Below are 13,464 nucleotides of genomic sequence, written 5' to 3'. Positions count from 1 at the left end.
TCCAATCCAAATTCCAAATGTAAGCAGCTGATCTTGTAATTCACTGAGGAAAAAAATCATGATTATTATAGTAATAAAATATATATTAACCATAAATAATGTTTTAAAAAAATTGTAATAAAGGTTAAAATCTAGAATTGGTACAATTTTTGGAGTATGACATTGAAAAACACTTGAAATTTGTTTTTTTAACACTCAGTCATGAATAATACAATCTGCCATGAAATCGAGGATGCCCATCGTGCATCAGCAGAAATAGCAGGTAGTGGCTCCTTACACAAGGGTAGACAGAGTTCAGAAATTAGGTTTACCAATTTTATATCATGGAATCTTTGTTTATACTTTCTTTAGACTGATAATATAAAAATTATTTTAATGACTCCCACCTAATTACCGGGCTATAGTCCAAATCGTAATCTATACTTTCTGAAATATACACCGCACTGCCACAATCTTGGTCTTGTAGACGTTAACTCCATCAGGATTTCTTTTCATCTTAAAACCCACCTGATACACAACAAAAACTCAAAAATATTTTAAAAATATGTTCAACCTCTATCCAAAATGTGTATAATGAATTTACCATGTAAATTCATTCATTCATTGGAAATCATTTATCAAATGAAGTCTCTTATTCATAAAAACCTTTTTATGAATTAATTAATTTTTTTTTTAATTTAATTTTTTGCCTCATTCTCTTTTCGTAATATTTCAGTGGTCAGTGGAGACAATATTTTCATTAAAATTTACTAACAAACAAGTAACATTACATGATATGAAAATTAAAGTTCTACCATACCCTTTATCTTTTTATCTTATTATATATTTAAACAAATTAACAATACTAATTGTTAAATCACACCTATTTTATCACAAAACAGTTACTCGGGAGATAACTTCTTACACAAAATATGAAAATATTGGTGAGGGGAACATAATTCCTGTAATTAAAAAAAAAAAGAAATACAAACATGAATAATGAAACAATAAAAATTCTTAAAGGTCCTAAAGGATGATCTTAGGTAAAAATTTATTAAATAATTTCTATGAATATTAACCAAACATTATGTAGGACCTGTATACAAATAAATAGAACAGAGCTATGTCAGTTTTAATTCACTCAAGTTATCCCTAGAAAACAGAATTTTTCTCAAAATCTTTTCTGATCTTCATCAATTTCAACTTATCGCTAAATTCTTATTTAAAATAGTTCAGTTGTCTTCCAGGGGGGTGAAGAGTCCAAATAAATGCAAACAGTGACAATAAAGTAACAATTTAAATTATCAAGCGAGGGCTCAGGCCAGGAACATCTACATGAGAGGGATTAGGAAGGGTGTTGTCCCCCACACTAATTTGAAAATCCATAAAATTGGGAAATTTAAGAACTTAACTTCAAATTATGAAAATAGTTTTTAAAAAATGCTTCACTCATGAGAGTTGCTGAAATTTAAACCTAATACCTCTGAAATTAAGAACAAATAAATCAAATCAAAATCATGAAGTAGAATTGCGGTTTTGTTTGTCTCAGTAGTTAGCTGATTTTTTAAGATATGAAGGCCCAATATTAAAAATCTTGACCTGCCCATCCCTAACATAAAGAGCTGTTTATTGCTCAAAACTACCTAACAACCATTCCTTTTGTGTCACCAGATTGTTGAGGTTTGCCTTGACTTTCATTAAGTCAAGTAAATTGACCATATTGCTCCCATTATTGATAATTAAATAAAGTAGATACTACATTTAAATACATCAAGGAATAATAAAAGATGAGCAGGAGTGGTTAAGAAGGACATATCTGGAATTGTATGTAATAACTATAGAAACTGTTTATTATAATGGAAGTTTATTGTTATATAGAAACAGTTTGTTGTTATTATTAATGCTATTCAGATGGTCTGAGCAATTGGCAAGGACGAATGAGGGCAAAATACATGAATACTGACATGATAATACATGAAAAGTGACAGCTTAGTGGATCTAAGCTGTATGGTGTGTTGAGAAATGTTGTTTCTTAAAATGAGAGAAACCTACTAGATGTGAATATTGTTAAATGATTATTCTAAACAGAAATGGTTGTCAAAAGACAATTATGGAGGTCGACTCAGAGATAAGTTGTCAAGCAAATAAAAAACAATAGTAATACAAGAAATATGTTTCTAAAAACCAGTAACACAAAACACACTTATTGCCTTCATCCTGATCTAAAAATATATAAAATAAATATCAAGCAATCCAAAAAATAACATTTAAAAAGGTATTTTTGTGAAGCATAAAACGTTGCAAGGAATGCACTTGAAATATCTTAATGATGAATTATTTTAAAGGAGTTTTTGTACTTTATTATTGAAAAATGATTCTACCCCTTATTATATAAGCAAACAATTTCGACAGATTGACTGTTATAAACCAAAATCTTGAAAATATATAATGTGGTTACTAGCCGACATCTGCTCTTTGATCAGAATGATCCCAAAATGAATTAGGGCAATAGAAAAGGATATGTATGGAATAATAATTGATCATGGTAAAATTATATTTGAAAACGAAATAATAATTTGCAATAAATAATAAATATAATGAAGTAATTATAAATAACCATTTAGAAAAAAAATTTATTTTGCATATGTGCCATCCTTATTATATTGCTAATATTTAGAAATATAAGAAAGATATAGAGGTTTGAGCAGAATAATAAGCAGTAGCTTTTCACAGATTATAAGAATGAATATTTATTATTTTGACATAGTTAATATTATATATTTATAATATGTAACTAATGTGTTTGGTATATTTGATAATGAATAAATAATTTAGTATTAATAATTATTTTTAAGTGTGGATTGGATCCATACAAGTTATCATAATTTTGATATACTAAACATTAAAAATTTTTTTTCTTGTTTTAATTAAAGACCAAAAACAATCATTGTAGCAAACACCCATAGTACCAGGATAATTTATTTGCACTGAATTAATATATTTAAAATAAATATTCAAACTACAGATGAATCAGTCAAGCAGCATTTGAATAGGTGGCCCAAACAAGGGTACATGTTACATTTTTTCAAAATTCCATATATTTATCAATATATATCAAATTCACTTATAAGATATCTTTTATCGTATTATAGGATCAAAATGATTCCTTCCCAACCTCAATGGTATTTTATCAAGCTGTAACACCATTAAAAATCCATTTGATTTGCAGATGTGCAAGGGTATATGTTGAATATTTCCATAGTAAATTTGAAAAAAAAAAAAAACATGTACTCTTGTTCAGTCCACCTATTAATTAAAATTAATTAGTTAAAACTTAAAATTGAAACATATTAAACAAAAGATTGCTTTTTCATATCTTTAATGGATGAGAAAATGGTTAATACCTCAGGAAACTAACAGCCTTGGGCTTGCATAAGTAGAAGTTCATAGAAATTGAGCCATTTTTAAATTTGATATCCACCTACAATAATTTTCTCCAGTTGGCTAAACTGAATTAGTTAATTCTTTATCATTAAGCTACAAATATTTATTTTATTATTTAAATTAATTTTAAAATTTTTAGTATCCAGCAGTTTTAAATTTTTATTGTAAAAATATAAATATAAATAAAGTGACAATTGAGATCGGAAAAAATATTATGTTTCATTTTGGAAAAAGATTCCGTAATTTGGATGATTCTTAACTATTCAGAAATTTTTAGAGCAGACGTTCAATTTAAACAACAATGATCATTTTTTTTAAAAAAAAAACTAAAATATTGTCTTTGGAAATACAAAAATTCATAATAAACGATTATTTTTGTTTTTAGCAATAGCATTTTGTAGTTTATTATTCACATGCAGCAATGTTAATAGAGAGACTAAAAATAAAATGATAAAACATTAAAGAATTATCTGAAGAAGCTGTTCCCCGAAATAATTATTTTATTTTGACATTTAAACTAGAGCGGGAAATGGCGAGTGCCACCTAAAACGTCAAACTTTATTATATTAAAGGCACTGGTAACAGCTGCTTCTTGGGCTAGGAATGTCCACTTTGTGCTGTTGGGAGTTGTTCTAAGTGGTTATTGTTTTGTGATGGCTGCTATACGTAAAAAATTAGTTATAGTTGGCGATGGTGCTTGCGGGAAGACTTGTTTGTTGATAGTATTTAGTAAAGATCAATTTCCAGAAGTATATGTGCCTACTGTGTTCGAGAATTACGTTGCTGATATCGAAGTTGATGGAAAGCAAGTGGAACTAGCATTGTGGGATACTGCTGGTCAAGAAGACTACGATCGGCTAAGACCACTTTCTTATCCTGATACCGATGTTATTTTAATGAGTTTTTCTATTGATTCACCAGATTCATTAGAAAACATACCTGAAAAATGGACTCCTGAAGTAAAACATTTTTGTCCAAACGTACCTATTATTCTTGTAGGAAATAAAAAAGATTTGAGAAATGATCCAAACACCATTAAAGAGTTGGCAAAAATGAAGCAAGAGCCAGTTAAACCAGAAGAAGGTCGAGCTATGGCTGATAAAATTAATGCCTTCGACTATCTTGAATGTTCTGCCAAAACAAAAGATGGGGTTAGACAAGTGTTTGAGACAGCTACCAGAGCTGCTCTTCAGGTCAAAAAGAAGAAGAGGAACCGCAAATGTAAGCTTCTTTGAGGGTGCAAGTTCTTATAATGAAGCTGAAGAATTAGTTTCAACCGAAATTCAGGTTTTGTTTACTGGCTCCACCATATTTAATGGTATGTACAAGACAGGCAGTTTTAACATCGAAAAACTTTATTAGTTTTAGGCTGCCCTTCATCTCTACATAAGGCAAGTGCTTACCATCATTTATATTAAAAATACATTTGTGAGGAATGTACAAACATTGTATTATAACAATCAAAACTTCTGGAAGTTATTGTATATTATCTACTAGCTAGTAGAAGTTTGTTATCGAGTCCAATCACATTTAACCCATAAATGGCTCTGTTTTATATTTATTTAATTCTTTTTATTACTTGAATGTTATATAGACTTAAAAATACTTATAAATCTATATTTTGATGATGGTAGGGAATTGTTTAAAATATAGAGAAAAATTTACGATATATAATTATTTGATGTATACATGATCTATAACTATATGAGATATTTTCGACAACTTCCTTGTTGGGCTTCAAAATTTGTCTTAAGTGATATAAGTGAACCTTTTTACGGTTTTCTAGAGAACCTTTATTATTGTCTTATTAAGAAGTTACTTTATTATATGTTTATATGAATATTATGTAGCACGTTTTGATATATTATTGATTTATTTAGATTATATGCTTATTACTTTTATTTTATTTTTTTTCTTAACAAATCTCTTTTTAGTCCCTTTTCATGCTATGTTTTCATTTTGTATGTTAGTAATAGTTTACAGTCATGTAGGTAACTATAAAGATTATTGCTAGAGAATAGAATTTAATGTTTTTGAGTATTTATTATTATTCTATATAAATATAACTATATATTCTTAAATAAGATTTTTATTTCATTTATATGCTATTATAGTGCAAATACTTTTGGGGATTTATTCGCACAAACATTATTCTTGTTTACAGAGTATTTTATGTTATAAACATTATCGCTTTGTGAAACTCAATCTTTACAGAACAATAAACGATAAATAAACTAATGTGTTATTAATTTTTGTTTCCTAATTATTTTTTGTCTACATCTTAAAAAGTTCATTTTGAATTACTTAAAGTTAAACTTAATTAAAAAACAAAAAACCTAGTCATTCCTAACCTTAACTTGTTTATGGCAGTTTTGTGACAAATATAGTTTTTATAGTTGGATATATATATATATATTTCTCATTTCTAAAATTGATGAATCAACTAAAAATTTTGAAAGAAAATATTTTAAACTTTTATATGGTGTTTATTATTTTCTTACTTATTACTTTTAAATATATTTTTTTAAATGTTTTGTTTCTATATGTTATTGTTAATCAACTATGGTATTATAAAGTTATTGAAAAATAATATTCTTTTGCATCAGTTATTTTATTTAGTCTTTTATGTAATATCATTTTAGATTAAGTAGAATGATTGGTTTCTCATTTAATGTACCATCAATTTGACTTCAAGTTATTGATTTATGATAAAAATTATCAATGGATCACAATCTTTTGTTGATATCTGAACAATAGACTCCAATCTAGCTGGAAAAGAGTGAGTGATATGATTAAGTCATACCAGGATGTTGTAAAGCTATGACTCATTCAGAATCAAATATGAGAATGACATCAATATTAACATATTTTATAACAGACAGCCTTTCTTTGCTAATTATTTACTATTTCTTCTTATAATATATCCAATCCAACTATTAAAATTATGACCATGCATTATTTAAGGTAATTAAAAGAAATATTTTCAGTCAAAATTAATATTTGACAGCTTTGAATTAGCCACATTAATAAATTAATGCTCTGAGTACATATTTAATTTTTTTCTTTGTTTTGATGTCAGTGGTTTTATATTAATTATCTGAATTAATCAGCTTTTATAAAACACCCTTTGATATTTAGAAACAAAGGACTGTAGGTTGGCTTTCTTTCTGGTTGAATGTTATACCAATGATTGACAATCATTATGTTATTTATTCAAGTATAATTTCCCATGATGGCTTATTGTAGCAACCAGAAAGTTTTATGGTATTTGAAGGCTTACTTTTATAATTTGACTGTTATGCATAAACTGATTGTTACATCTTTGAAAATTTATTATGTTCTTGTTAATTTTTGATTTATTTATATAAATGTTTTATATTTGTAGAACCTTTGAATATACAAGGTCAAAACCTAAATATACAGAGATTGTTTAGCTTGTGACGCTGAAACTCTCTTGTCCACTAAGCATTTTAACAATTTAATATTTTTTGTTACAAATATTTCTGTTTTTCATTGAACTCTGATAACGTGTGTATTTTTTTTTATTTTACATTCGACAATAAAAGAAGTGAAGGCAATTGGTAGAACCTTAATATTACTTTTTCTAATTTGATTTAAAAATATTTCATCATACCGTGTTATCTAGGTGTTTCAAAGATTAAATTAAGAGTATCAATTTAATTTGATATTAGTTTATTATTATTTTTAAAGTTTCAAAGAAGTAGATTTTAAAAATGAATAAATAACCTTAATAACTAATGTCACAAGATTATTTTTTTTGGCATGTGTTGTAGTGTTTAACATTGGCACCTTTTCAGGATTTATTTTTTCTTTTTTATGATTTTTTAATCAGCCCTGTTTAGTCATATTTAGTATTTGGAAATTAATGTAGCATTTACCTGTTTTTAGAACCTTTCAAACAGGAAAAAATTATTGTTAAACAAAATTTAATGTTATAACATGCTAAATTTGTGTTTTTTTAAAGAAATCATTCCTTATCTTATACATGCTGTCATAAGTTTGATTACTGAGCATTTTTTTATTATTTACTAAGTTGTTGAAAATTTAGTATCTAGTTCATTATTTTGTTTTTTTAACAAATTTTTAAATCAACGAAAATAGCAACAAGTTGTTACATTTGTTATTTTTGTATGTTTAACAATTTGTATCAACCCTAATATGTTTTTAAAAATAATATCTACTTAATTAAAAAAAAAAAAAAGATATGATTGATTTATTTAATCACTAATGAAGCATAGATTTTATAGCTTTGAGCTACCAAAATGAAACTTATATAATGGCTTTATATTTAGCTCAGAAGGCTAAAATGATATCAAATCTAAATGAATTATTAAACTATATAATATTGTGTGCAGAGGAAATTCTAACTTGAGGACCAGGGTATGTGTTAATATCATTACAATTAGATACTGTGAAGGCTTAAATCTTAACTTCAAACTTGTTAATTTGAATGAGGTTTTCTCTTATTTGTTTCTTCACAGGCTTTCTATTATTAATGTTTAGATAATAGTGTATCATGTACGGCTGTTCCACTCCGATCCTTTTTAAAATATAAAAATGTATGGAATAGATACAGAATAGTTGGGGTGTAGCAGACAGGTTCTGTATTTATTACATACTATTTTAGTGGAGAGAGGAGCCATCTTAGTGTGCATCCTGTTCAAGAGAGATTTTCCTGCAAATTGACTTATCATTAATAAATCTTCAACTTATTAAATAAAACCCTTGCATCCAACCTTGCCTTGCAGAAACTTTATAGTCTGCATTGTACCCATTTTTAACTCTTGTTATCAGAAAATTTATTATTATAGGTTTTAACTTGAAAATTAAGGAGAGGAGCTTTAATAAAAAAGTTTAAATAAGAACATATCATGTTGAGTAAGAAGGAAAGACCCTGTTGTTAAAACTGTACAATTAATTACAATTTTATTTGTTTTATAATCACCAATGAAGAGAAAAAAAATATCCTACATTATTTTAATAGAATATCCCAACCAATAGGGACAGGGTTTTCTGTGATTACCCGATTAAAATCTAAGAACTACCCTTTCGGAACTGTTTGTTTACCTTATTTATAGATTGAAACAAACATTCATGTTCCCTATTTAGTATGTTATATGTAACATATTTTATTTTAACTAAAACTGTGTAAAAAATAAAACTTGATGGAGGAATCGGTTTTTGTTATGATTTTATTAAAGCAGTTTTTCAATCTAGACAAAGGTACATTGGGAGCAACAGCATAACAGATTTTTGAAGAATAGTTATTTTAATTTTACAATGCTAAGCTACTGTAGAAAACTAGGCTCATGTCTTACCTTTAAATGGTCAACCATTTGAAATATCTGACACATCTCTGTTTTTCTTGAATAGTGGCACATCTAACGAAAAAGTTATGATTTTATTTAGAATAGGATATATTCCAAAGATAGTACTGTAAATTTTATTATCTTTACTGAGGTAGAAGAATCCTTTAATTCTATAAAACTCAGGTTAATTTGATAAGTAATGAAAATACCAATAATCTTCATTAATCAAACTTTGAAAAAGAGTACATAATTTTATTTGTTTTCAAGGAAATCTCTTAATACTTTTTATTTCCTTTATTAATATATGTATATGGTTACATTTCAAAAAACTTTTTTTTTTTTTTGCCCCTTATCCAACCTTCAGGTCCTATGGGGTTTTCAGCAGCAGTGGAGTATGACTGGGTACATTTATGCCACTGCTGCCAATAGGTGACTCTTCATTAATAATTTTTACAACTTGTGATGGGATTCTTGTAACAGTATAATTTTGGGTACAAGGTTAAGGTTAATCTGTAGGGCAGCCCAGTATTCGGTTACATACCTAAGTGATAAGGTTGTACCTTATCTGCATCAGGACCACTCTGAACCACATTCAGCATCTGTCAGGTTTTCTATCGCCAATCGACCCAGCTTTCCTGGGTATTTGCTTGTTCGCCTCTTGAGTTGAATTTTAGACAATCTATCTATCTTCATTATTTGATGTCATATACCCACCTCAATTTCAGGAATTTCCCCAATTAAAAAATGCTATATTATCATTAGTCAAATTTTATTATAGACTCTCCATGTTAGTAACAGTCCAATATCTTAGTTGCAGACACGTAGATGGATAATCTACAATAAAATTTGAATATTGATTTTATAACATTTTACTACTGAGTCAAATTCTTTAAAATGAGGATGATATAAAACATCAAATATAATTAAAATGACAGTTTGATCAAAACATCGTCCATAATATATAAGAAAAGGATGAAAGGTTTTGCTGGGAGATTGCTGATTGACCGTGTGTATTAATAAATGGAATATGGTCCGGGTGCGGTCAAATTAAACTCAAATAGTAATATTTTGTACTATTTTTATTTTGATGAAGGGTTTTTCTTGAAAATAAATAATTAAGAAAAATACCAATTTCTTATGGCAAAATAATTACATGAAAAAAAAAAAAAAAAAATCACGAGAACCATGGCTTAACGTCATCAAGTGGGGAGATAAATGAACAGTTGGGTGAAAAAAGTTATTTTTGAATTAAGTGAATATATATAAGATGGTTGGGAGTGCAATCAGTGAAAACCACAAATAAGTAGTTTCATATAACTACCATCACTTTTTATAAATCAGTTATAATTTATTAAATTAATAATTATATAACTCAGTTAAAAGTTTCTGTCCTTGAATGAGATTATATGTAGGAAATCATCAATGATAGCAGAGAAACTTTCACTATTATTTTTCAAAATGTTTTTATGAGATTAAATAAAACACCTTGTAAAAGATAAGTTATAATGTTGAGCATACATGATAATAATACATCAATATTTATAGTAACAAATTTAACAGAAACAACAGTTTTTTATGCTAAATAAATATGTAAAGTAATAATACACCAACAACAATATACAGTAACCCTAATAGATGATTGTATGATGGTATATACATTAAAAAAATTAAAGAAAAAAAATCATTGATTTATATCATTAAAACTGGTTATGCTTTTAATTGGTTGAGTTAAATGGAAATAATTTATTCTTCTTGAAAACAACATATTTTTTATTGCAGTTATTTAATTTTTAAAAACATTATTTAACTTATTAATTTGAACAAAAATAATCTGTATTAGAATTAAAAATATCTGATAAAGAAGAATGTAATCACAATTAAGTGTGAATAACTAGAATATTTTTCCTACAAAATACTCTTGTGTTCATAATCAAGTGGCTTTTCTGCTAATACTTTTAAAGATGGTATGATAAGTTTTGCTTTAGTTTTGATAATACCTCCATAGAAAGTTAATATTTGGTCGGAATACAGAAAAGACTCCCAAAATTTGGATGATATGTACTTGGAATGTGGATGTTGAGGATATCCAGGATATAAACCCTCAGCTGCAACTTCTTCTATCAGTGCTATGACATCTATTTTTTCAGGAATTGTTGCAGGAGTAAAAACATCTTGAAGCGGGTTATCACCAATGTACAAACATTTAGGACTTTTTTTTAAAAGTGCTGCAAACATTTTGAATAATTCAGACCAATTTCCCTGTTTAAAATGTTTTCCTAAGACGATATCATGCACCTGTTCATTGTCAGTGGTTAGAAAAGGCCTTGATAGATTAAAAAAGCCAGGCTTCTTTGCATTGTAAATTATAATATCAAAAAATTCGCTGTAATTCTCACCAAGACATAATGGTAATGAGATTTTAGCAACTTCTATGTCAGAACCAGTTATTAAAATTAATTTTGAACATTTCTTCAAATTTTGTAACCAGTTTCGTACATCCTCATCACAAGGTTTCATATAGTCAAGTAAATTTATAGCTATTGCTTGAATGAAACTACTGTCTTCTTGATACATTTGTACCAATGCTTCCAGTACATCAGGCCAAACTACATACTCTTCTGGGTGACCTTGCAGATCAACAGCATCAACTGCTTGGGCAAATAATAAACTCGTAATGCTGTCTGTGTAATCTAAAAATGACCTTGTATCACTATTATCCCACATTGAAAGAAGATTGTTCAACAAATTGTTAGTGACAGCCCACTTTCGCTCTTTACCATATATTTTTTCTATTAAGGAATCCTCCATTTTCCTGGACCCATGAGTTGCTTTAAGAATGAAACCATCATTTCTTAAATGTAGCAAATTACCTCTTTTAAAGTCCAAAAACAATCCTCTTTGAATGAAATCAATATTATTTTCTGTTAGTTTATCTGGAAAAACAGTTTTGTTATAACCTTTCTTGTCAGTCAAATAAGTAGACATAAAGTTATATTGCAGGTTAATAAAATTAGTCAAATTGTAATGCAGAAGAGTGTTATCTAAATCCAAACCAATAACATCATAATCTGTCAGTTTTAGTGTAGAAACCATGTTAAAGTTTATTCTGTTAAACCTAAAAAACAAACGATTTACACCTGAGTTCAGCATAGAAATTCACTTATCAACATATCTAAATCTACTAAGTGTAATGAAATGTTAGAACCTCAATCCACAAAGTTAATAAATACATACATTTGTTACATAGCCAACTTCTTCGGTTTATGAAAATGTAACGTCAAATCATTTAATTCATTATTATATTTTAATTTAGTCGTAAGAACCGTGAGAATCAAATCATTTTTTATATCTATTGAATAAGCAGTGCTGCCGATTCTCCCAACCAAAAATACCCGCTCAGAATACCCAACCTTGAAAATACCCTCACTTTACCGCTATTGGAGATATCATAGATGTAACTGTATGACTGCTATAGTCATGATTGTATTGTCGCACTAGCTCTGGCTTGATAGTTGATAATACAAGTAATGTCAGTGAAGCAACTGTCGCGTTAATTATCACATTTATCCTTGTCAGAGAACTACCGTACAGTTTCCGTTATAGCTGCAAAAGTTTAAGCCACTAACATGGTGTAACTATTGGCACCACACTAGTACACCTACATATAATGTAAAGCCATATTACTCGAAATCCTTGATACCCGCTAAGGTGAAAAATACGTGATATCAGCAGGAAAAAAAGAAATATACTTATTTAAAGGGCCGCCCGTAGCTCAATGATTAAGACAGTCTTGCCAATTTGATGTCTAATGGCGGTGCTGGTTCGAATCCGGCCCGGGACCTTGATTTTTTTCATTGAGTGGCGATGGAAAAAAGTCATCATGAAAAACTTTGTCCCCAACCATGGTTAGGCAGTATAGAGGACTCCAATGGGAGTCTTGGCCGGAAAAAAAAAAAACTTATTTCAAATAAGAATTTTATTTATTTGTTATCAGCTTGTCGAAGTGGTTTGTATTATTGACTAGTTCGGATTCGTATTGAAGATGAGAGGTACTCTACATCAGAAGGCCTCGACAGTGCTTGTTAATACAGGTCAGGTGTTGCTGGCTAGGAGAGAGGATGGGAACTTCACTCCGTAGAGAACCAACCTCAGGTCGTGAAGTGGATGACAAGTCCTACAGGAACTAGCTAGTTATAGTACTATAGCTATAGGCCCTTACGAAAAGGAAAATAAGTTTACGTAGGAGAAGAGATCTATTGAAGACAGAGTGAAATAAAAAACTAGTGAATTTTACTTAAATAGTTTTATACTGGACCGTCTGTAGCAAAGGAAGTTAAGTGACTACCTAATGTTTGGAGCAGCGTCGGCTCGAATCCGGCCTGTGGGGTTGACTATTATTTATGTGGCAATCCCACGAAATGAAAACTTAACGATAGTTAAAAAAAGTTGGTTACCTCTAGACAAACCCTACGCCCTCCCTCCCTCACCGTATGTCAGAAATAACCAAGAATGGGGTCACAGACAAAAAAAAAAGTTGACCACATGCGAAGTAAATTCTAGGAAGATAATCTGGGTGGCGGTCAATAAAAGTACAAAATAGTTGGAAAAACTATTTAATATTAACCAACATTTCATCTCAGCTCGTAGAGGCAACAAACTGACAAGATCATCTAATATCTTGTCTATTAATATATCTGGTATATTATATATA

General features: G+C 28.7%; 3 protein-coding genes across 6 annotated transcripts in view; 2 read left to right on the top strand and 1 right to left on the bottom strand.

The window, feature by feature from the left end:
- Window positions 1–13,464, top strand: part of LOC106682989 (kelch domain-containing protein 1) — a 35,883-nt gene that overhangs the window by 9,856 nt on the left and 12,563 nt on the right. The gene's annotated exons all lie outside the window — the stretch shown is intronic.
- Rho1 (ras-like GTP-binding protein Rho1) lies at window positions 4,001–5,661 on the top strand. The gene has a single exon (XM_014424184.3). The coding sequence runs from the start codon at window positions 4,077–4,079 to the stop codon at window positions 4,656–4,658; it is 582 nt and encodes a 193-aa protein (XP_014279670.1). The 5' UTR covers window positions 4,001–4,076; the 3' UTR covers window positions 4,659–5,661.
- On the bottom strand, window positions 10,301–12,332 carry LOC106682988 (5'-nucleotidase domain-containing protein 1). 2 transcript variants are annotated; one of them, XM_014424177.3, is made up of 2 exons: window positions 11,531–12,332; window positions 10,301–11,443 (listed from the first exon to the last, which is right to left on the bottom strand). In XM_014424177.3, the coding sequence occupies exons 1-2, from the start codon at window positions 11,901–11,903 to the stop codon at window positions 10,659–10,661; spliced, it is 1,158 nt and encodes a 385-aa protein (XP_014279663.1). In that variant the 5' UTR covers window positions 11,904–12,332; the 3' UTR covers window positions 10,301–10,658. The 2 variants fall into 2 exon arrangements, with proteins under 2 accessions (XP_014279663.1, XP_014279662.1); XM_014424176.3 differs by having other exon boundaries at window positions 10,306–11,868; window positions 11,988–12,327.

The sequence above is a fragment of the Halyomorpha halys genome, unplaced genomic scaffold (genome assembly GCF_000696795.3).
Source record: "Halyomorpha halys isolate HHAL.00 unplaced genomic scaffold, Hhal_1.1 Scaffold456.1, whole genome shotgun sequence".
NCBI classification, from domain to species: domain Eukaryota; kingdom Metazoa; phylum Arthropoda; class Insecta; order Hemiptera; family Pentatomidae; genus Halyomorpha; species Halyomorpha halys.
This window is presented reverse-complemented; position numbering and strand designations above follow the sequence as displayed.

Coding starts and splice junctions, on each gene's coding strand:
- Rho1 (XM_014424184.3), top strand. CDS start 4,077: ATGGCTGCTATACGTAAAAAATTAGTTATAGTTGGCGATGGTGCTTGC.